We start from the raw sequence: 21,301 nt of genomic DNA on the forward strand, positions 1-21,301 counted from the left end.
TCAGAAACATTAAGTGACTTGCCCAGTGTCACACAGCTTATAAAGGAGTTGCAGGTTAAATCCAAACTTGTTTTACCCTAAAGTCATTCCATTATACAGACCCATCTTTCAGGTAAACCAGTTAGTTACACCTCTTCATGTCACTAAATTTTGATTCTGCTCTTGATGCTTGGAAGTAGATTATTTAGCTCTTTGTTAGGAGTTTTGGAATAAATCCTGGGATTTCTGATTGCTGTGATTCAGTATGTAGCAAAAGATTTCATGATGGATATCAGAAAACATTTAATAAAGAGTGTATACTGAACTTAATTCAATCTCTGTATATACAGTAGGAGCTCACTAGAATTGCTGCTGAATTACACATTTGGCCTTAACTTGCTCTTATTACTATCCTATACTCTTTAAACTTTGATAAGAGCACACGTACCTTTCAAAAATGGATCTGGAAAGCATAGGATTTTCATATTTTTATAAGGAAAAACCACGGTCTCATCCTTGTACATTTGTGCTTTTAAAGTTTTTTTCTAAGCATTTTATGTTTGTCAAGAGATGACACTATCTAAATAGTGACATGATCATTAGGGACAATTTTATAATCATTAAACTCTAGCAATTAAAATCACAGCTCTAGTAATGAGTAATCATGTCGGCAATAATTCATCACAGTTCTTCCCCTAAAATAGCAGTGGATGCTCATTAACTTTTAAGCTTTTGCTTCTCTCAGTAGGAATAAACTTTATTACTTTTCTAGAAAAATATTGCTAATCATAATAAAAACCTTGTCACTTTTTTTTGACATTGGTTTTGAAACCATGTTTTAATACATCCATTATAGATTACAGTGTATTCATTGCAGAGTCTTTCTATATGGCCTTTATATTATAAATGCCTTCCTGAATCTTTTGGCAAGAGATCTACCAGAGATTGTCTTTGACAAAGTGAGCCAAAGACAAAAGCGAGGAGCTGGATCAGGCAGGGGCAGTAGTTGAGTCAGCATCTTTATTATATGTTATTAACATGAATTCTGAGCAGACTTTTTTATTTAACCAGTATGTTCCATAGTGCATTATGTATGTGTGTACTGTTGTGTGTTTTGTTTTTTTTTAACACTGTTTATTATGGAAAAAAGAGATACTATTATATGTATATGAGGAAAACAGTTTATGGTAACAACCTGGAGCTTTTGTTAACGATTAGAATCACTTCTTAACTGTATGTTTATAATAAGCTGGGTGACAGTAACACAAATTGGAGTCAAGGTTGCAGAATATTTCATATGGAGCCTTATTGACCCACTATTTTTGTAATACTTGGAAAAGCCACATAGTTTTGTTGTTGATCCTGCCCCCCCCCCCCCCTCCCGGGTCATTCTGGCTTGCTCTCTCTCATTACTGAGACTGCAGCCCTATCCAGATTCTAAATACTCAAGAGACACTCCAATCCAGTGTTAAAAGACACTAAACACTTCATCCCCAAAGAATGCAGCATTCCCAGAGAAAACAGGCTTCCTCCTGACACTAGTAAAATTGTGAAGGTGTGTGACAAACCAGGTTTTGGAATGAGAGGCCACAACTTCTTAAAGGTGCTCTGCCTCTCACTGAGCCATAGGCCTCTCGTTCCAACACAGAAACAAGCATTTATTTTTTAGACATACTAAAGCTCATAAAGATACACCAGTAGAAATAATGACAAAATACGTTCAAATATAGGCTATAATGTAGTTAAGGAGGCTCTTCTAGATGAGAATGAAAGAATAAATAGCTAGAGCTGTAACCCAGGACCAAAACCGTGTGGAGTTGAACTTCAGAGGGAAAAACAAGACAGCGGCGTAGGGAACAGCTGCTCCCGCTGCTCCCGCAACCACATCAAAATCACAACTAAAATACAGAACCACCGTCACTCAGAGCCCCTGAAATCTGGCTGCACAGAAGCCCCACAACCAGGGAGCTGAAGAAGCATTGAGACCGGTAGGAGGGGTGCAGACGCAGGCGGATCGGGGCTGAATTGGAGAGATGCGGCCGCAGGCCCACACCCGGTGCCGCGGTTGAAACCCGGGAGGGAATCTCAGCGGTGGAGTTTTCCCGGAGGAGAGAGGGGCCCCCAGCCCAGGGCTCCAGGCCGGGAAGAGACGTCCCCACAACTCCCGGTTGTGAAACCAGCGAGACTGTCGCTGAGGGTCCCAGAGGCTGCGGAAGCCCCAGCAGCTCCCCTTAAGGCCCCGGCACGGACTCACCTAGATGCGCTCCCTCTGAGCCCAGCGCCGGGCAGCAGCCTGAAAGGACCCAGGACACTCGGGGAGGAACTAACCTGCCTGAGATCCGGGCGACAGCTGGAGGGGCAGCTTCCTCCCAGGCAGAAGGGCTGGCGGAGGCCATGGCTCCTTTGGTGAGTCCTCCCACACACAGCCGGCAGGCAGGCGCCATATTTGAGTCGCCAGCACCTGACTCCCACCTTTGGCCCCGCCCCGTGATCCCCAGAGGCCCCGCCCCTCCCACCTGCAGCTCATCCGGGCCAGTTCCAGGGGCTTTTCTGTGCAAGTGGCCTCTCGAGCCTCATGCTTAGGACTTTCCTAAAATCTCTCAAACAAGCAGCAGCAGGCCCCACAGGGCTTGATAAGCGGCCCCAGGCCTGGCACTAGCGGCAGCTGCATTGGCTCATAGCTTGGCCTCTCCTGGACACCTCCAAGCCCAGCACAAGCAGCAGCCAACTACGGTTTGCTGTGTAGCTCATGCTGGGTGGCCCTGGGCAAGGCACTGGCACAGGCTGACTCTCCACCTCCCGGGAGGCCCCAGAGACAGTGCACCTGGTGGTCAGACTCGACCACACTGGATTACAGCCCTACCACAGCCACGAGTGACACACTCAAGGGGCACACTTGGTGAACACCAAAGCTCCACTGAAGTAAATCCTGCTCCATAGGGGTGTCTCCAGCACAGCAGCTCTTTGGCTGTAGTTGCAGCTGGTCCTCACAGCTGATTCACCTGCGGGTCAGTTCCTCCCAGGGACACCAGCAGCAACCAAGGCTCAACTACAACAGGACAGTGCACACAGCCCACACAGGGGAGCACCTAGAAGGCCCAGCTCAGGTGATTGGGGAGGCTGAGCCACTGGGCCCCACAGGACACCTACTACACAAAGCCACTCTACAAATTCCAGGAGACATAGCAGCTCTACCTAATACATAGAAACAAACACCTGGAAGCAGCCAAAATGTGGAGGCAAAGAAACATGTCACAAAGGAAAGAACAGAAGAAATCTCTAGAAGAGGAACTAAATGAAATAGATCTAAGCAAGCTAACAGATAGAGAGTTCAGAATTTTGGCTATAAGGATGTTTAAGCAAATGGTTAGGGAAATAACTGAGAAAATCGATAACATAATAAAGTACCAATTTGATATGAAGGCTACAGGAACTGAAATGAAGAATAATTTACAGGGAATCAACAGTAGAGTAGAGGACGTTGAGAATCAGATCAGCAATTTGGAACATGAGGAAACAAAAAACACCCAACCAGAAGAGCAAAAAGAAAAAAGAATCCAGAAATATGAAAATAGTATAAGGAGCCTCTGGGACAACTTCAAGAGGCCCAACATTCGTAGTATTGGGTTGCCACAAGAGGCAGAAAGAGACCAAGGAATTGAAAACCTATTTGAAAAAATAATTACAGAAAACTTCCCCTACCTGGGGAAAGAAATCGACTTTCAAGTCCAGGAAGCACAGAGGGTCCCAAACAAGAGGAATCCACAGAGGCCCACAGCAAGACACATCATCATTAAAATGCCAGAGGTTAAAGACAAAGAGAGAATCTTAAAAGCAGCAAGAGAAAAGCAATTAGTTATCTACAAGGAAGAACCCATATGACTGTCAGCTGATTTCTCAACAGAAACCTTGCAGGCCAGAAGGGAGTGGCAAGAAATACTCAAAGTGATGAAAAACATGGAACTACAACCAAGATTGCTCTACCCAGCAAAGCTATCATTTAGAATTGAAGGTCAAATAAAGAGCTTCACAGATAAGAAAAAGCTAAAGGAGTTCATCACCACCAGACCAGCACTACAGGAAATGTTGAAGGGTCTTCTTTAAGAAGAAGCTAATGAACAAAAGAATCTGATGAACTAAATAGATCCAGAGACATTGACACATGCAACAGATGATCATATTTCAGAGGAAAGAGGGAAGGGGGGTGGAGGGTGGGAAGAGATTAACCAAAGAAATTATATGCATATATGCATAACCCATGGACACAGTCAATAACGGGGTGAAGGCCTGGGGAGGGGGGTGGGAGCGAAGTGGAGGGGGTCAGTTGCGGGGGAAAATGGTATACCTGTAATACTCTCAACAATAAAGATAAATTTAAAAAGTTAAAAAACAAACAAACCCCGTGTGGAGTATCTCGGCCATTCGAGGGGTTTATTTTGAGAGGATGGGCAGGGATATTTTGTCCTTAGCACATTGGTTTCTTCCATTTCTTTTATTTCTTGTCCTTCCTTCCTCTCCTCTCTTCCTTTGTGGATCTTACACAGATGACACACAAAATTATATTTGAGGCCATTGAAACTCTTACGAGAAAAGAGTATTTTCAACTTTGCTATCAATTTTAGTCTCACTTGTCCATTAAGTAAATTGAATCTCTAAGAAAATGATCATGCATTTGTTTTAAACTTCTTACATTTTTTATAAGCCATGCTAAACAAGCATTTATATACATGTGTCTTAATGCACTTTGCTGATTTTCCCCAAAAGGATTTTCTCTTAGCAGCAGATTGATTAATCCAGAGAGATATGTATTTTTAAGGCTATTGAGATATGTTGTACAATATTTTTACCAGTTTTGACTACCAATAGCAGTGTGTGACAGTGCCCTTTTCCTATACTTTCACCATTTATTATGTTTAACATTTATCAGTAGCTAGTATTTAATATAGTGTTTATATTAATATGTAGTTTATAAATATAATACAGATGTGAGTATATGTATAGTTGTGTATACATATATTTGTGTATTTTTAAGTAAGTTTGATTTGCATATAATAGTATCTTGTTATTCCATTTGAATCTTTTATAAGGTTAAATACTTTAAAGTTGTTACTTAGTTTTTTATGAATTGCTTAGTCATTATAGTCACCTGTTGTTTATTTAAAGGCGTTTACCTTTTCTTTCTACTTTATAATGGTATGTGAAATATCACTATTATCCCCTTTCAGATATTGTGAATGTATTTTTCTCTAGTTTAAGAAAAAATAATTTTTAAAAAGAAAAATTGGCTACTTGTATAATTTTAAATTTAAAGAGGGCTGTATGATCCTTATATGAACAATGACTTTTTTCTCACTCTTTAGGTGTTTTTTCTACCCTTAAGTAACACCATCCTCAGCTGCTTTAAAGATAATTCCATCTTCGCCTGGGAATGTGATACTCTTTTTTGCAAATATCAATTGCCAGCTCCACCCGAAAGCTCTAGTATATTATACAAAGTGTTTGCTGTGACCAGGTAATGTGCATTTTAAAACACTGAGAATTTTTAAGAAATTTTACTTCTAGTAAAATTTTACAAATTTTCATTCACTATCACTGTCATATGAGGAAGAGTTGCCTTCAAACTTAGATATAGTCTGTAAACCTTGTTTTACTTTATTCTGGAAAATTTCAAATATACACAAAAATATGAAAGTGCATGAAGTCCAAATTACAGTACTCTCATTCACTATAATCATCATCAGCTAATAGGCACTTTTTTTACCTCTAACGCCACCTACTGCTTCCCTACTGCATTGTCCTAAAGCAAAGTCCAAGCTTATTTCAGCTGTAAATATTTTAATGTGTATTTTCAAAGGATAAGGACACTTTTGAATAACATAGTACTATTGTCACACTTTTAAAATATTAATCATTTCTTGTTATTGTCATATATCTAGTCATTATTCAGATTTCCCTGATTTGTCTAATAATTGTTTTTTATGGCTGGTTTGTTCAAATCAGGAGGGAAGTAAGGTTCACACGTTGTCTTGGTTGATACAGCCCCCTTTTACTTTTTCCTTGCAGTTTATTTATTAAAGAACTGGCCATCTGTCCTGTAGAATTTTCTGTACTTTGGGTTTTGCTCTTTGCTTTTCTGTGGTATTGTTTAATATGATCCTCTGTCATCTATATTTTCTGTAAACTGGTTGCACCTGCATTTTCTGTAAATGGGAGGCTTGGTCTGATTCAGATTCAATTTTGAGGCTAAAAGACATTATAGATGGTTTGTGTCCTTTCTGAAGGAGGAACATAGAGCTCTTTGTCTTGAGATGTTAGTAACCATTGATGATCATGACCTAATCCAGTATTGCATGAGAGGTTAGCAAAACTAATTCCACCGTTCCTTTTCCCTTATAAACTAGAAACCTTCTACAGAAAGAAACTTTCTCTCATGAACTATTTTGTTATTTTATGGTTTGTAAAAGAAAGGCAGGATAAATATTTGATTTCCCCTTCTTTTGAAACAAAATTTTTAAAAATAATTAATTGGCTTATTGACATCTTTCAGAGGTGGCGTATGAAGTTTTTTGCCTTTAATCTTTGTAAACTCAGTGGATTTAAACATGGTTGGCATGATTTAACCCATTATAGTTGTTATTCTTAAAGACAAGTACTGTATGATACCACCTATATTTGGAATCTAAAGAGAAAAGTCATCAAATATTTGTTAAGCTGGTGTCTTAGCACAATAAATAGGTAAAAAAATATATATATATATATATATATATATATACTATAAACCTGAGCTTTCCATGTGGTTATCACTGGGTGCCTGGGACCATTTAAATTAATAAAAATAAAATTAAGAATTAATTTCCTTAGAAATTCTAGCCACATCTAATTCTCAGTCACGTGTGGCTTGTAGTGACCATAATGGACACCGTAGATACCGAACATTTGCATCATCGTATTGGATCATATTGGACAGCGCTGCTATGAGCAATTCAGCTACTCTCACTTTCTCGCCTTTTTATATATAGAGATGGTCGAATCCTGGCTGCTGGAGGCAAATCAAACCATCTTCATTTGTGGTGCTTAGAAGCTAAACAGCTACTTAGAATTATCCAGATGCCTACTAAAGTTCGAGCCGTTCGCCATCTAGAATTTCTTCCTGATAGTTTCGATGCTGGTTCTAATCAGGTTGGTAACTTAATGCAGGACGTTCTCCGTGTTGAGGAGGATCCGTATCAGTTTCTGAACTGTACTAGCCCTCTCATTTAACTTGTACCCTGATTGTTACAGGGATTTGAAATTGTTAATATAGTATTGTTGTGAAGAGTGTAAAATTGAAAAAATAGTTAATCTTAGGTTTTGTATGTTATTGACAATATTCTTTTTCTAAAGGGTACATTTTTTTTTTTAAGATCAGTGTACTTTAATTTCATGTCCTACTTCGTGGTCTACGGATGCTTTCATGTGTTATTTTTTATTTGATCCTTTAAAAATATATTTCCCCTTAAAAGACTAGCTTCCCTCTTACCTCTCCACTATCCTTACAACTCAGAGACTTTCTCCTCTCCCCAAAAGGTTAGTTACAACAGCTGAAAGCAAGTAGACATGGGGAGCCTCACTGAGAGTCGCAGGTGTGTGGGAGGGGGCCGCAGGATGGATGTTAGCTCTGATCAAATGGGAACGTGTGTTCCACCCGCCTTGCTCCCGACAGCCAGCTTGGAGATCAAAGTTAAGAGCTGTCTTATCTTCAGTATTCCCTTTGTGGGGATTAGTGGAGATGTGCCTGCCTGCGGGAAGGGAGGATTCGGAAGTACCTTCCTGTAGTTCCCCAGGGTGGGCTCCTTGCTTGTTCTGGCTAAAGCCAGGCTTCTCTGGAGCTGAGCAGGCAAGTCCATGAGCCCAAATTAGGGATTTGAAAACACAGAATGGTTCTCTGCGAATATAATCTCTGACTGTCCTCCCCTAAAAAAAATACATATATAAGTACATACACATTTACGTGTGTGTGTGTGTGTGTATGTGTGTGTATGTGTGTGTGTGTGTAGTTTGACTTTCAGACATTTGACTTTTAAACTTGTTTCTCTACTGTTAGGTTCTTGGAGTGCTAAGTCAAGATGGTATTATGAGATTCATCAATATACAGACTTGTAAGCTTCTCTTTGAAATCGGGACCCTTGATGAAGGAATCAGCTCATCAGTAATTAGCCCACATGGACGGTATATTGCATCTGTTATGGAAAATGGAAGTCTGAACATATATTCAGTTCAGGCTTTAACACAAGAAATAAATAAGGTATGTTATCAAGCAGCTAACGTCAATTTTTCAAAAAGATTTAAGTGTATCATCAAAAATAAAATCTTTATGCTACGATCTTCTAACTTCCTTGGACCCTATTCGTTTCTCAGGATATATTTTTTTTACTCTTACTCCCAAAGCCTCATCTCCAGACTTGATATCTCGCTTATCTTCCACTTAATGTCTGGTGTCCCTGTCCGACGTAAGGTGCCCCACATAACCTGCTCCCCAGAAGAGGCCTTCGGTTCCAGTCTCTCTGTTTCTGTCTCTTTTTCTTCTAGAAACCTTGGAGCACTATTACTATTCCTATTCCTTTATTTCCTAAGTCTGGTCAGTACCAAGTCATGTAATGTCTTAAGTTTGAAATATCTCTGTATGGGCTGCCTGTTCTCCGTCCGTAGGAGCCGTCCTTGGATTGGTCCTCATTAACTCCTCTCGAATAACAGTAATTTAGGCAAATACACCAAAACTCAGAGCCCTCAGTGCCTTCGCTTCCCATCAGTTCATCTTTTGCATAACGTTTTTCTAAAATGATATCATCATCTCTAAAATAGTGCTGCTCACGTGGCTCCCTTTCTTTTGCCCGTAGCGTCAGGTCCAAACTCTCCTGCCGGCCTCTCCAGGTCCTCTCTGATCTTGTTGCTCGACCTGTGTAACGCATTTCCCCATCCTTGTAACTCCCCATTGGCTCCCATCAGTGCCATTCTCATTTCCACATCTATTTCCTGCAATATTCGTTACATCTGCAACACACTTCCCACTCCTCTTTTAAGGTTAGCTAAAATTTCTTTTGGGGGCGAAAGGGGAGGAGGTAAAAAAAGTTTGGTTTCTGCTTCAAAGAGCTTTCCTGCAGAGTGGTGATTTATTTTCATTACACGTCATGGAAGAACACTCTTCTGGATTTCAGGACACTTTTCATTCAAGCTAATGTGTGTAATATGTGTTTTTCTGAAGTCTAACATGTTCATTTGAACATGTGCCTGTTCCTTGTGTTCTTGTTCTCATATGAAAGAAATTATCACTTTGGTTTCCAAAAAAGTTTTTAAAATCCCACATTCATCTTGTCTTTGATTTGGGTCTGGGCTAATTACTAAGGGAACATTCAGCAATAATGGTCTCAAACACTTAAATACCCTGTGAGAGTCGTTGTACTTTAATCATATTTAGAACTCAGAAAGTCCAAGATGCCTCATCTGCTCATTTCCTTTGAACAAGGAAGATCTTTTGATTTCAAAGAGTGTATTACTTGTGGAGGAAATGTTCCAGTGAGGCATTTTACCTTAAGTAAACTGGGGGTTGTTGGGGTTTATTTTTCTGTCTAATAGGCCCCATAAAAATGAGGGTTTGGAATCGAGGCTGTGCTGCTTGAGCTGTCTTGAAGTCTGTGATGCAGTAATGGACTTCCAGCCATCTCTGTGCAGATTTAAAAGCATCACCAGGGCCAGAGAGTCAGGGCCCCAGGCTTCTGGCGGTTTTCCTCAGAGAAATTTCACTTGAGCCCAAAGAATATTAGGGTGCTTTTCTCAGCATTGTTGAGGCCATATGTCTACCTGCCTTCTCTGCTGCAAGTTATCCCCATGCTACTAACCTTATCCTAGAAGTGCAAACATGGATTGTGGTATATGATTTAAGGCCAGCTTTTGTGGAATAATTAAATTCTCTTTGTTGTTGTTAATCATGTATCTTTATTGTGTTCTTTATAGGAATTTGGCAGAAATTTACTTTGTTAGTCAACAAGGAAACATTCTCAGATATTTTGTTTACACTTTTTGCTTGCAGAATAATTATATATATTAAGGCTCATTGTTAAATTGACCAAAGCAGATTTTGTAAGTTATATGTTAATAGGGCTGTTTTCCAAGGGCAGCTACTAGATTTTTTTCCCCCTTTAGCCACCTCCGCCTTTAGTGAAAGTGATCGAAGATTTGCCTGAGAGAAAACGGACTTCTGGTGATCTTAAGGTGAAAGTAACATCAGGAAGAGCCCAGCGGCCAGCAAAATCAAGGGAAAGCAAAATACAAACCAGAATATTGAGGCAAGGCTTGACTGGCAATTTTGAAAATAAAGAGGTAAGAATATATCACGATTAAACTTTTGTTTGTCATGACTGCTGTAGATAAGGCCCATGCTTGCTAGGCCGTCACCACCCCTCCCTCTCTTAGGAAGCACAAGAAAATAATATGAAGAGAAGAAAGGTGTAACTAAAATTATAGTATACTTTTAAACTTTTTAATATAAAATTAATACATGCTTCTGGTTTTTTAGAAGTCAAACAGTGTAGAATTGCACCATCCAGTGTGCTAACCACTAGCCACATGTGGCTGACGAGTACTTGAGACGTGGCTTGTCTGCCCGGAGGTGTACTGTACACGTGAAACACACGTCAGGTGTTGAAAACTTACTGTGAACAAAAGAATGCAAAACATTTTAGTAATTAATAACTTTATGTTGATTCTGTGTTGAAATGATAACAGTTTTATTATATTGGGTTAAATAATATGTATTATTAAACTTAATTTTACCTGTTTCTTTTTACTTTTATTGTGGTTCCTAAAAAATTTTAGATTACTTTTGTGACTTGCCTTATCTGTTAGACAGTGATGGTATAGAGGTTATACAGGGAAAAATTGGAGCACACTTTTCTTCCTCCCTGCTCCCTAGCCCGTTCTCGGTCTCACTCAGCAGAGGCTACTGTTGTTAATAGTTACTGATATCCTTTCTGAAGTTTCCTGTGCATCTGTAAACATGTATATCTATGTATATTAACTTTTTTTCATTTTTTTACAGCAGTGTAATCATACTTTAGCACTGTTCTATAACTTGCTTTTATCACTTAACAGATTGACTATCTGTTTATGTTAGTCATTTAGTGCTATAGTGTTTGCATAGTACTGCATTATGGATATACTTTAATTTATCTAACTAATACTCTGCTGACTGGCACTTAGGTTGTATTGTCTGTCTTCTGTTAATACAATCTGTGATGCAGTGGATATCCTTGTACAGTTATCTTTGAACATTTGCACACATGTATCTGTAGAAGTATATATTTTTTAAGTCAGAGTATGTGCATAAAAATTTTGATAGTATTAGCCAAATTATTCTTCAAAAAGGATGTACCAATTTGCCTTTTTGCCTTGTTTGAGATGACCTGTTACCATGTATATATATGTGTGTGTGTAGAGAGAGAGTTCGATGATATAAAAATATTTCTTATTGTGTCATAAAACCACTGTGGGCTTGTTTAACTTTCCTCTTTTATGGTTACATCATTTATTGATATTTTTTCTTTATAGAATGAATTATCAGATGGATTAAACAAAAAGCGTTTACAAATCTTATTAAAAGGTTATGGTGAATATCCAACAAAATACAGGTAAAATTGAAATTGAAATTCTTTTATGTTAAGTTGGTTTTACCCCCCAGATTTTCCTTGGTAAAAATTAAATTTTCATTTCAGAATGTTCATCTGGCGCTCTCTGCTGCAGCTGCCTGAAAATCATACTGCATTTAGTAGCCTGATAGATAAAGGTATTCACATGGCATTTCTCAACCTTCAGAGGAAATACCCCATCAAAAGTAGGAAACTACTCAGAGTATTACAGAGGTATGTTCAGTATATGGCAGCAATGTGTATCTCCTCCAAAATGTTTATTGTATACACATGGGAAAATGGTAATTTTATAGTAGAAAAACTCAGCAGACGCTGCCTCACCCAAATACTCAAGTTTCAAATCCCCAGTGATGAAACCTATCAATATGTTTCATGTTACTTACAACCTCAGTCTAATCCTGAGAAGACATCAGACAAACCCAAGTTGAGGGACAATCTGTAAAATAACTGTCTGGTGTTCCTCAAAATGTCAGTGTCATAAAAGAGGGACCTCACACTGGAAGAAGCTTTAATGATGGTAACAAATAAATGCATTGTTGCACCCTGGATTGGTGGAATGAAAAAATGACCAAAAAAATGGTAAAATCTGAATGACTCTGTAATTTAGTTAATAGCATTGTACCAATGTTAATTTCTTAGTATTGATAAATGTACTATATTTATACAAGATGTCAATGTTAGAGTAATTCGAGTGAAAGGTATACAGGAACTCTATTATTTTTGTAACTTATTGTAAGCCTAAAATTATTCCAAAGCAAAAAGTAAAAAAAGGGGGAGGAACCTTAAAAGTTTTAGAAGTAAATGTGTGAGAATTATAATCCCAGAGTAAACAACATCCAGAAGATACTGATATGAATAAAAATCTCAAAAAATAAAGTAACATTTAAATAGTGAAAAAATTTGCTACATGTAAAATAATTCTCAATACGAAGACATATGTAAAGCTGAGAAACTATATGCAAAACATAACAAATAAAAGAGTGGTTTCTTTGTGATTGCTGGTTTAAGTATGTGTGAGAAGGGCCAGCCTATGGAAAGTGGGAAAAGGGTTGAATGTGTAGTTCATAGCAGCAGAAAGGGCTCTTAAAAATGAAAAGATGCTTAAGCCTCTTCATAATGAAAGACATGCCGATTTAAACTACCTTAAAATACATTTTAAAGACTGTGTGGAAATACCATTTCTCTCATAGATTAAAGGTTCGAAAGAAAGTTGATCAGATATGGTGACAAGAGTGAGAAAATAGGCACCCTTTCCCCGCTAGTGGGAGTGGAAAGGGACGCTGCTGTGTGTGGACTGAGCTGGCAGAGGCTGTAGGAATGACCAGCGCGCGTGTCCCTTGACTCCGCGATTCGCCTGCTAGGAATTCATCCAGCTCTGTTCCCACGCGGACAGTGAAGCCCCCACAGGCGACAGCGCAGCGCTGCGTGTGAAAGGCTGGGAGCAAGTGCTCAGGAGGCCAAGCTAAAGACGTTAAGGCGGATCTTGTGTTTCGGTAAAATATCATGAAGAAGCTCTAAACCTAACGACAGGGACTCTTTTCAAGATACTATTACGTGAAAAATGCACGGTGGAGAACAATGTTTGTAATATACCACCGTTTGTGATTTTTTTTTTAAAAGGATTTGTACTTTCAACAGGGATTCTGGGGAGGTGAGCTAGACTATCATCTAGGGAGAGTTTTTATTATGTGACTCTGTTGTCTATTCAAATAAAATTTAATAATACACTGTTGTCTGGTCTTTGTCTCCTTATTTTATTCACAGGACCCTGTCTGCATTGGCGCACTGGTCTGCCATCTTTAGTGACACACCCTATATTCCGCTCCTGGCATTTCCATTTGTAAAATTATTCCAGAACAACCAACTCATCTGTTTTGAAGTTGTTGCTACTCTCATAAGTAAGTAAATAAGCATTAAATAATGAAACCAAGAGTGGATTCTTGTACATTTTCCTGATGTCTTTGCACCTTTGCAACATGTAACAATTCTAGTTTGAAACAATCAGATATAGAGCATAAAATAGTGCAGACATTTATACGTAAACCTTTCATTTACAAGAAAATTTGGACAGTTGCATTTTAGAAGATATTGTTATGGCTGAATGTCGTTAGCAAGAAGGAAGCAGATGCGTTACTTACTGGAAGTCAGTTATTCACAGGACTGTAGTGAGCGTGTAAGGCATTTGGCGCAGTGCCTGTCGTGGCGAGTGCCGCGGCTGCCCTCTCGTCGCCCGTAGCTGACACCTGAGAACTTCCTGTGTGCCAGGTACCCTCGCAGTGTGTTGTCTCTGTTAACTCATCAATCCCTGCAACAGTCCTATGAGGTAGGCGGTGTTATCTCCCGTCCATAGGTGAGGAAACTGAGGCGCAGAGAGCTTAGGCTCCCAAGGTGAGGCTGATGGCTGAACAAGGATTTGCCGCAGGCAGGTGGACTGTGGCCTGCACTTCAGCCACCGCCCACTGCTTGTCCTTCTCCGCACTGGAAAGGGAGTCATCTTTGTCATGTTGGTCAAGTCAGGCCAGTTGGCCACTTAATAAACTGGACTCAAATGGTAGGCTGTTTTAACAAACATAACCAATCTCGTATTTTTTAATTTCTTTAAGTGTTTTCCTTGTACACAGGAGAAAGGAGGTTAGCACTCAATTGCAGCAATAAAATTCTGAAAAGATCAGGCATACATATTGTGAATATTTCTCTTTCCAGTGTTTTTCATTCATTTTATGACATTGTATTTGCTTTGATAAGTTTTCAATGATCATTAGAGAAAACACAGGAAAATACACAAAAGAAGAGAAAATCTACCAGTAGCCCTCTTCCCCCGAGATAATCTTTGATAATATGTTGGTGAATTTCTTATAAGAGCATTTCCCCCAAATCATTAAATATTCTTGAAAAACATAATTTATTGCCTGCATAATGTATTTCATCTTTAGGTGTAATTTATCTGTTCCTCAACTGCTAGACTTCTAAGGGTTTTTCCTAATTTTTTCACACTTTTAGGCTGTTTTTTATTTTTATAACCATACTACTTTTATTTAATGTTTTATATACATTTTTCTTATTTTTGTAAACTTTAACATTTTATTGACTAATATTCTGTAATATCCATATACCAATTTAATCTATTGGACATTTAGGTTGTTTCTAATTTTTACCTGTTAAAAGTGACAATGTTATAACTATCTTCACATGCAAATATTTATAATAATTTCTGTTGGGTGGATTCCAAGAATTGGTATGATTACATCATAAAATAGGCATCTTCTGATTGACTCCCCAGAAGGGTTGTACTGGTTTGCCCTGACAGTAACGCTAAGAGTTTTATTTTAAAAGGAAGAGAAACAATCCAGGGGGGTGTGGGAGGGAGAAGAGGGTACAGGGGGGGTAAGTGGTGGTGGAAGGAGACTTGGCTTTGGCTGGTGAACACAGTACAGTGTACAGGTGATGTGTTATAGAATCATACACCTGAAACCTATATACTTTTATTAACCAATATCACCCCTATAAATTCAATAGATAAAAAAAAATAGAAACTATTAGAGACAAATCAATAATAAAGTACCTTGTAGCTAGGATCAGGAATGCTTTGGGAAGTTTTATTTGTTTAACCTTTTGTTTATTTATTTCTCCCTGACTGCTCCGAAGAAATTGGCAAATTTTTATTAATCTAAAATATTATGTTAACATGATGAAATTTTAAAATCTATTGTTCTAGAATTTAAAGAGTTATGTTTTTTCTTTATTATTAACGGGCATGTGGAGGACATGTAGAGTTGATACATTTAAAACTTGCAAAATTCTTTGATAATATAGAAAGGTAAAGGTAATTTTTCCATTATTTTCTTCATAGCCAATTGGTGCCAGCACTGGTTTGAGTATTTTCCTAACCCTCCCATCAATATTCTTGGTATGATAGAAAATGTTTTGGCATTTCATGACAAGGAGCTGCTACAGCACTTCATAGCTCATGATGTAACTTCACAGGTAAGAAGTATCAGGTTCTTAGAATAGCAGGACTTATTTTGGAAGCTAACACTGGTTCTATCATAAATAAAACAATATTTTCTTGAAAGAGTATAATAAAAAACATACTACTATTATACTTTTAACAGTATTTCATTCTCTTTCCTCATTAAACTGCTTTCCTGAAAGTCTTTAAAGAAGGGTCCAAATTAAGGTAGTTCTTTACTTAATTATATTTTTAATATAATAATTTTAATAACTAAACCAAACATAAGATAATATTAGCAACAATGTTATGACTTTTCCCTAGGAAACTAATACATTTTTACTTATTCATTTTAGCTATATGCATGGCCTCTCCTTGAAACTGTGTTCTCAGAAGTACTGACAAGAGACGAGTGGCTAAAATTATTTGATAATGTCTTTTCCAACCATCCTTCATTCCTGCTGATGACCGTTGTCGCCTACAACATATGTTCTAGAGCTCCTTTGCTCAACTGTAATCTTAAAGATGATTTTGAGGTAAATAGCCTTGTTCCTAGGTAGCAATTCTCAAATTTCATTTATTTCCATTGAAAAATCCATTTATTTATTGAATGCCTATTGTATGTCAGTTACTGGTGATAGAGGTAGAAATATAGTGGAAAGCAAGTTATACACACCCATGGCCTTTCATAGTTTGTAGACAACTCAATAGGCAATTGCAGCAGACCGTTAGTCCTAACATCATAGCTTCAGAAAACAATCATGATAATATGGGAATTTTGTGCTTTTTTGCCTATAGAAAGGATAGTTAGCAATTGGGTTTATTCTGTGCATGTGTTTATCACAGTGACCCATCTGGTCTGTGGTAATCTGGGTGCTTATTACACGTGCAGAATGGTAACTGAGAATTTTGAGGCTTGGCAGGAAGGTGACTAGAAGAAAGCATTAGAGATGGTTTTTAAAAGGAGAGTTTCTTTTGGTAGACAGGATGAATTAAATTGGGTTTTGTTTGTTTGTTTCTTATTTTATGCTCACAAACTATATATGTGTATGTGGCGGAGTAGGGGGCAGTGTGTACAGGGTGGGGCAAAAATAGATTTACAGTTGTAACTACACAAAACATGGAGTTTATTCTTGTATTGTTATTTATTAATTAGTGTATAATTTTCCATATGAACAACTATAAACCTGCTTTTGCCCCACCCTGTATGAATTCAGATCTGCCAGCAGAACAAGATAACATGGAAACATTTCAGAAATGTTTTTTAAATCAAGCCAATTTATTTTCAAAGGCTAATTTTCCCCCCAATTTATTTATTTTGAATTTTGAAGGAAAAAAATCCAGGTAGAAGTATTTGTTCCATTGTTGAAGCATTCTTCTATTACATAAGAAGCCTTCATTTTGAGTTAAAATTTTAAAAGTGTTATTTCAAAAGTTTATAATATGGTTGTGAATTTTTTTTACATTTTGAAAACATAAAATTGGATCTTCATTTTAAAACTTGGGTTGAGAAAAGCTTCACTGAATTTGAAAAAAGAAATCCTCTTGCTGATAAATTCACATTTACATTTTTAAATTCCTGTTTGGATTCTATCTGTAAATGCTTCGTTAAGTGAGTCTCGATTTGAACACAAAGGTTTCTTACAGTACTTCTTCCACCATCGGAATAACCTGGACATAAGTGTTGTAATCAGAGAAGTTTATCACCTCATGGATGCCACACCTGCTGACATTCATCCAAGGAGTATGCTCGATGAGTTCGTGGCACTGACGAAAGGACAGTATCCAGTATTCAATCAGTATCCCAAGTTCATTGTGGACTATCAGACGCAGGAACGGGACAGAATAAGGACTGAGGAACTGGATTACTTAAGGGAGAGGTAATCATGGAAAAGCTGTTCTTCGGTAAAAACAAGATCTCTTATAAATAAAACAAGAAAATTTTTTATGAAAAATTATTAAGTATTTATGTAAAATCAGCATTTGAAGGCTGGAAATACCTTTAGAGATATTTAATTCTTACATAGAGAAGTAAAACAATTATATATTAATCTAATCAGGTACACATTTTATGTTTTGTTGTTCTTGGACTTAAATTACTCAATTTTCTTGTTTGCATTTTCATATAATAATAAATATTACCCACTTAAGGCAGATGGTTGAGAATATGCAAGCTGAAGTGGACCAACAAAGAGTTGAAGATGAAGCTTGGTACCAGAAACAGGAACTACTTCGTAAAGCGGAGGAAACGAGGAGAGAAATGCTCTTACAAGAGGAGGAGAAGATGGTACAACAGAAACAGAGGTGCGTTTTATCGGTTTGAAAAAATCCAGACATACGAGTTAGGTGAACATTTTCTTTTTCATTTTTCATTATAGGAACAACACTATATATAACATTACCCAGTCATGGTATTTCCATTAAGCAGGTATTTAAGTTCATAAAAAGAAATTTGTATATATACCACTTTTCAAAAAAATGGTCATATAGTCAGATGTGATTCTAAAGTTATCCTGACTGTAGCAGAGCTTTGCACTGAATATGCAGAAGCAATACAAGATCTCATGTGCCTGGGAGGACATTGTCAGAAACATCATTCAGCAGTGGGCAGAAATGCTTTGTATTACTGTCCTGGGTAAATTACCTTTGGTAGAGCGTAATTTTTTAAATTATGTTTTAAACATATCTGCATGACCTGAAAATTGAAACATAAAATGATTAACTCATCGTGCATTTCATACTTTGAGGACAGGGAAAGAGTATTAATTAAGGTAAAATATAGAAATTAATTAAGATGATGGGATGAGCATTGAGACTAAGCCTCGTTGTTGAGAAACTTCTATAAGTGTTTATTGATTCCTTTTTCTTAAGTGTGTCTTTATGAAACAGATTTCTAGTTTGGGTTAAAAAGAGTTACTGAACTAAGCTATTAGCCTTCTCCTAAAATTCTAAGAGAATAAGTATAATCTTTGGTAGTGTTGGAGCATTTTTTCGGCATTCTTCCTTCAGCTAGATGGTATCACTTGTATTGGGAGCATCTGAATAGTAAAGCTTAGGAAGAGCATGTATATATATAAGAAGGAGTGCCAGTTGCATGTGTTCACTTGTCATGTCCATGAAGGCAGACTTGTAACTAGGCATCTCTCATATAATGTAAATAAAGCTGGTTACAGTGACACCCATTAAATTGGGAAAGTGGACCTAAGTAGGTGGCAGGTCCTTCATTGTTGTGAAATGTAATATTTTTCCATTTAAATCTATATTGGGAATGTTTTTATTTGTTCCTCTTAATATAACCTGCATGTCTTTCCATATGAACAACTGTAAACCTTCTTTTGCCCACCCCTGCATTTTGTACTTAAGACTGGCTGCTGTGAAAAGGGAGCTGAAAGTAAAGGAGATGCACTTACAAGATGCTGCAAGAAGGCGTTTTCTGAAGCTGCAGCAAGATCAGCGGGAAATGGAACTCAGAAGACTGGATGACGAGATTGAGAGAAAGGTGTATCATCTTTACCTTAGTACTCGGGCATCTTCTGCATCTATTCCCGTTTAAATGTGATGAGCACCTTTAAGTTAAAGACTACCCTTGGAGTTCACAATGAACACTAAATAGCCCCTCTAGTTAATTGACTTTTTCCCTCAGCTATTGCCATTCCCATTCTCTCTTTCATCTATTTCATTAATAGTTAAATATTTTAGAAATGCCAGGAAAATTAGTCAGGTTGACCAGTGTCTTTGGTGACTCTTTCTCTAAAAATAGAAGTGTCAGTTAACCATTAAGTTAATTGTGAAGTAGGGGAAATACTCTTTTTTAATATACACATGACCAGTAAAAAAAATCCATTATGAAATAATAAAGTTAAAAATGGATCTTGCCCACTCTTCTCTCATTTCATCCCCAGACATAAATAGTTAAAAACTGGTTGTATATCTTTCTCCTTTTTGTGGTTGATTAGCGTTGCTCATACACTTAAGTATCCCCACCTTTGAGCTGGGTGCTTTCCCAGTAACGCCTTTGGGTTGAACTGGTTGCCAGTCCGTGGTTTTTTACTCCTTGGTTGTATGTCCTTGCTCATCCCACTGTGTTCTCATTATTACTTTGTTTCTCCTCATGAAGGTATTTGGTGGTGTGTTGTTTGCTTTTACACTATCTAACACTTTGCCTTGTGAATGCAAAGTAATACGGTCATTAAATGTTTACTGAATAAATGAGTGGCATTAGATGGCTGATGGGTTATAATTTGTTTCGTTTTGTTCTTTTTCCGAAACACATATCACGTGTTATTTTAACTCCTAAAAAGTAGGGACTTTAGGCACCTACGTATGTAAGACCATTTCTGAGATTCTCTTTAAGCTGGTAATTTTGTATGGCCCTTGAGTGATGTTATAAATATCCAAATGACCCGAGGCAGAAAAAAGGTTCCCCATCCCTTCGCTAGTGTGTAGGAGTGAAAAGCTTCCAAGTAATCAAATTTTGGAGAAAGGCGAACTTTAAAGTAACTAAGTCCACACGGCATATACAGGCTGAATAGTCCACAATATATTTAAACTCGAAGTTTTTAGTGCCGTATTAAATTTATAAAAGTACAGAAGTTTAATCAAAAAGAACATTAAATAAATGTTATATTTGATAAGATTAAACATTCTATATTTTTATTCACCGCAAATTTAAATTGTTCAAGTTTTATTAACTTGTAATATTGGCTAATGTGATATGGTGAGAACCTGCCATCTGTTCTCCCAGCCTGGTAGATGAGCATATGGTAATTGTGCTTTCTTTTTTAGAAAATTAAGCTTAACTCAGACATTATTCCTAGATTCCACAGTGAATGTTAATATAATGTCAATTAGTGTGGTTTCAAAAACCCAATACCTATTATTTTAAACACTTGTAGTGGGTTGTTCAGATTTTAAGATTACTAAATCTATTAAACAAGAATTATTTTTCAAATTCATTTTGGTATTCACAGTTTTTGGGTTTTTTTACCCTAGGTACATATGAGAGATCAAGAAATTGCTACCACAGCCAAAGACCTCGAAATGAGACATCTGGAACTTGAATCACAAAAAAGGCTTTATGAGAAGGTATAAAGATCAGCTGTTTCCAATATAAGAAAAGCAGGGTCTATACAAACTCTTTTTAGACTGTATTTTTAATGGTTTTTTAATGTTCATGTTATTTGTTACTGTTTTTTAAGAAAAACATAGTGTCATCCAGGATTGTAAGGTAGCAAAAATGTCTGAATGTAGTTTGTTGTTTTTCTTTTTCACTTAAATTCTTTTCCTAAATGCTGGATATCTTGGTAGTTGTCATTTGTAGTGGCTGTTAACGAGCTATAACTTAAACTTTTTTTCTGGTGTTGGTAGTTTAAGTGGTTTAGAATTTTTGACAATAAACCTCTTCACACATATATCTTCTCTGCATATAATTGAAAAGCATTTTTATTTTTAACTAATTATGTGGTAATTACACTGTTAATAGATAGTTAGAAAAGTAGGAAAAAAATCCCTGTTAGGAAATAACTGCTAATATCATCAATAAGGGTAAGTGAGATAATTTACTATGAACAATTGGTATTTTGCTTTTTCAACTTAAATCTTCTTGAATACTGTTTGCTACTCCCCCCTCCACCAACCACTGTACCCATTAGCACTCACCCCATTTCCCCTACCCCTGGCAACCATTAATTTA

General features: G+C 37.4%; 1 protein-coding gene across 2 annotated transcripts in view; it reads left to right on the forward strand.

Moving 5' to 3' along the window:
* TBC1D31 (TBC1 domain family member 31) overlaps nucleotides 1–21,301 on the forward strand; it is a 44,767-nt gene that overhangs the window by 14,562 nt on the left and 8,904 nt on the right. For both annotated transcript variants that reach the window (XM_087825376.1, XM_087825377.1), the window contains exons 5-17: nucleotides 5,340–5,491; nucleotides 6,999–7,158; nucleotides 8,063–8,263; nucleotides 10,159–10,335; nucleotides 11,563–11,642; nucleotides 11,727–11,873; nucleotides 13,425–13,558; nucleotides 15,511–15,644; nucleotides 15,966–16,145; nucleotides 17,257–17,489; nucleotides 17,761–17,913; nucleotides 18,973–19,108; nucleotides 20,602–20,694. In XM_087825376.1, coding sequence (XP_087681502.1) covers nucleotides 5,340–5,491; nucleotides 6,999–7,158; nucleotides 8,063–8,263; nucleotides 10,159–10,335; nucleotides 11,563–11,642; nucleotides 11,727–11,873; nucleotides 13,425–13,558; nucleotides 15,511–15,644; nucleotides 15,966–16,145; nucleotides 17,257–17,489; nucleotides 17,761–17,913; nucleotides 18,973–19,108; nucleotides 20,602–20,694 — 1,980 coding nt within the window. The remainder of the gene's footprint in view (nucleotides 1–5,339; nucleotides 5,492–6,998; nucleotides 7,159–8,062; nucleotides 8,264–10,158; nucleotides 10,336–11,562; nucleotides 11,643–11,726; nucleotides 11,874–13,424; nucleotides 13,559–15,510; nucleotides 15,645–15,965; nucleotides 16,146–17,256; nucleotides 17,490–17,760; nucleotides 17,914–18,972; nucleotides 19,109–20,601; nucleotides 20,695–21,301) is intronic.

This window comes from Miniopterus natalensis, chromosome 16 (assembly GCF_054644295.1).
Source record: "Miniopterus natalensis isolate mMinNat1 chromosome 16, mMinNat1.hap1, whole genome shotgun sequence".
Lineage (NCBI taxonomy): Eukaryota > Metazoa > Chordata > Mammalia > Chiroptera > Miniopteridae > Miniopterus > Miniopterus natalensis.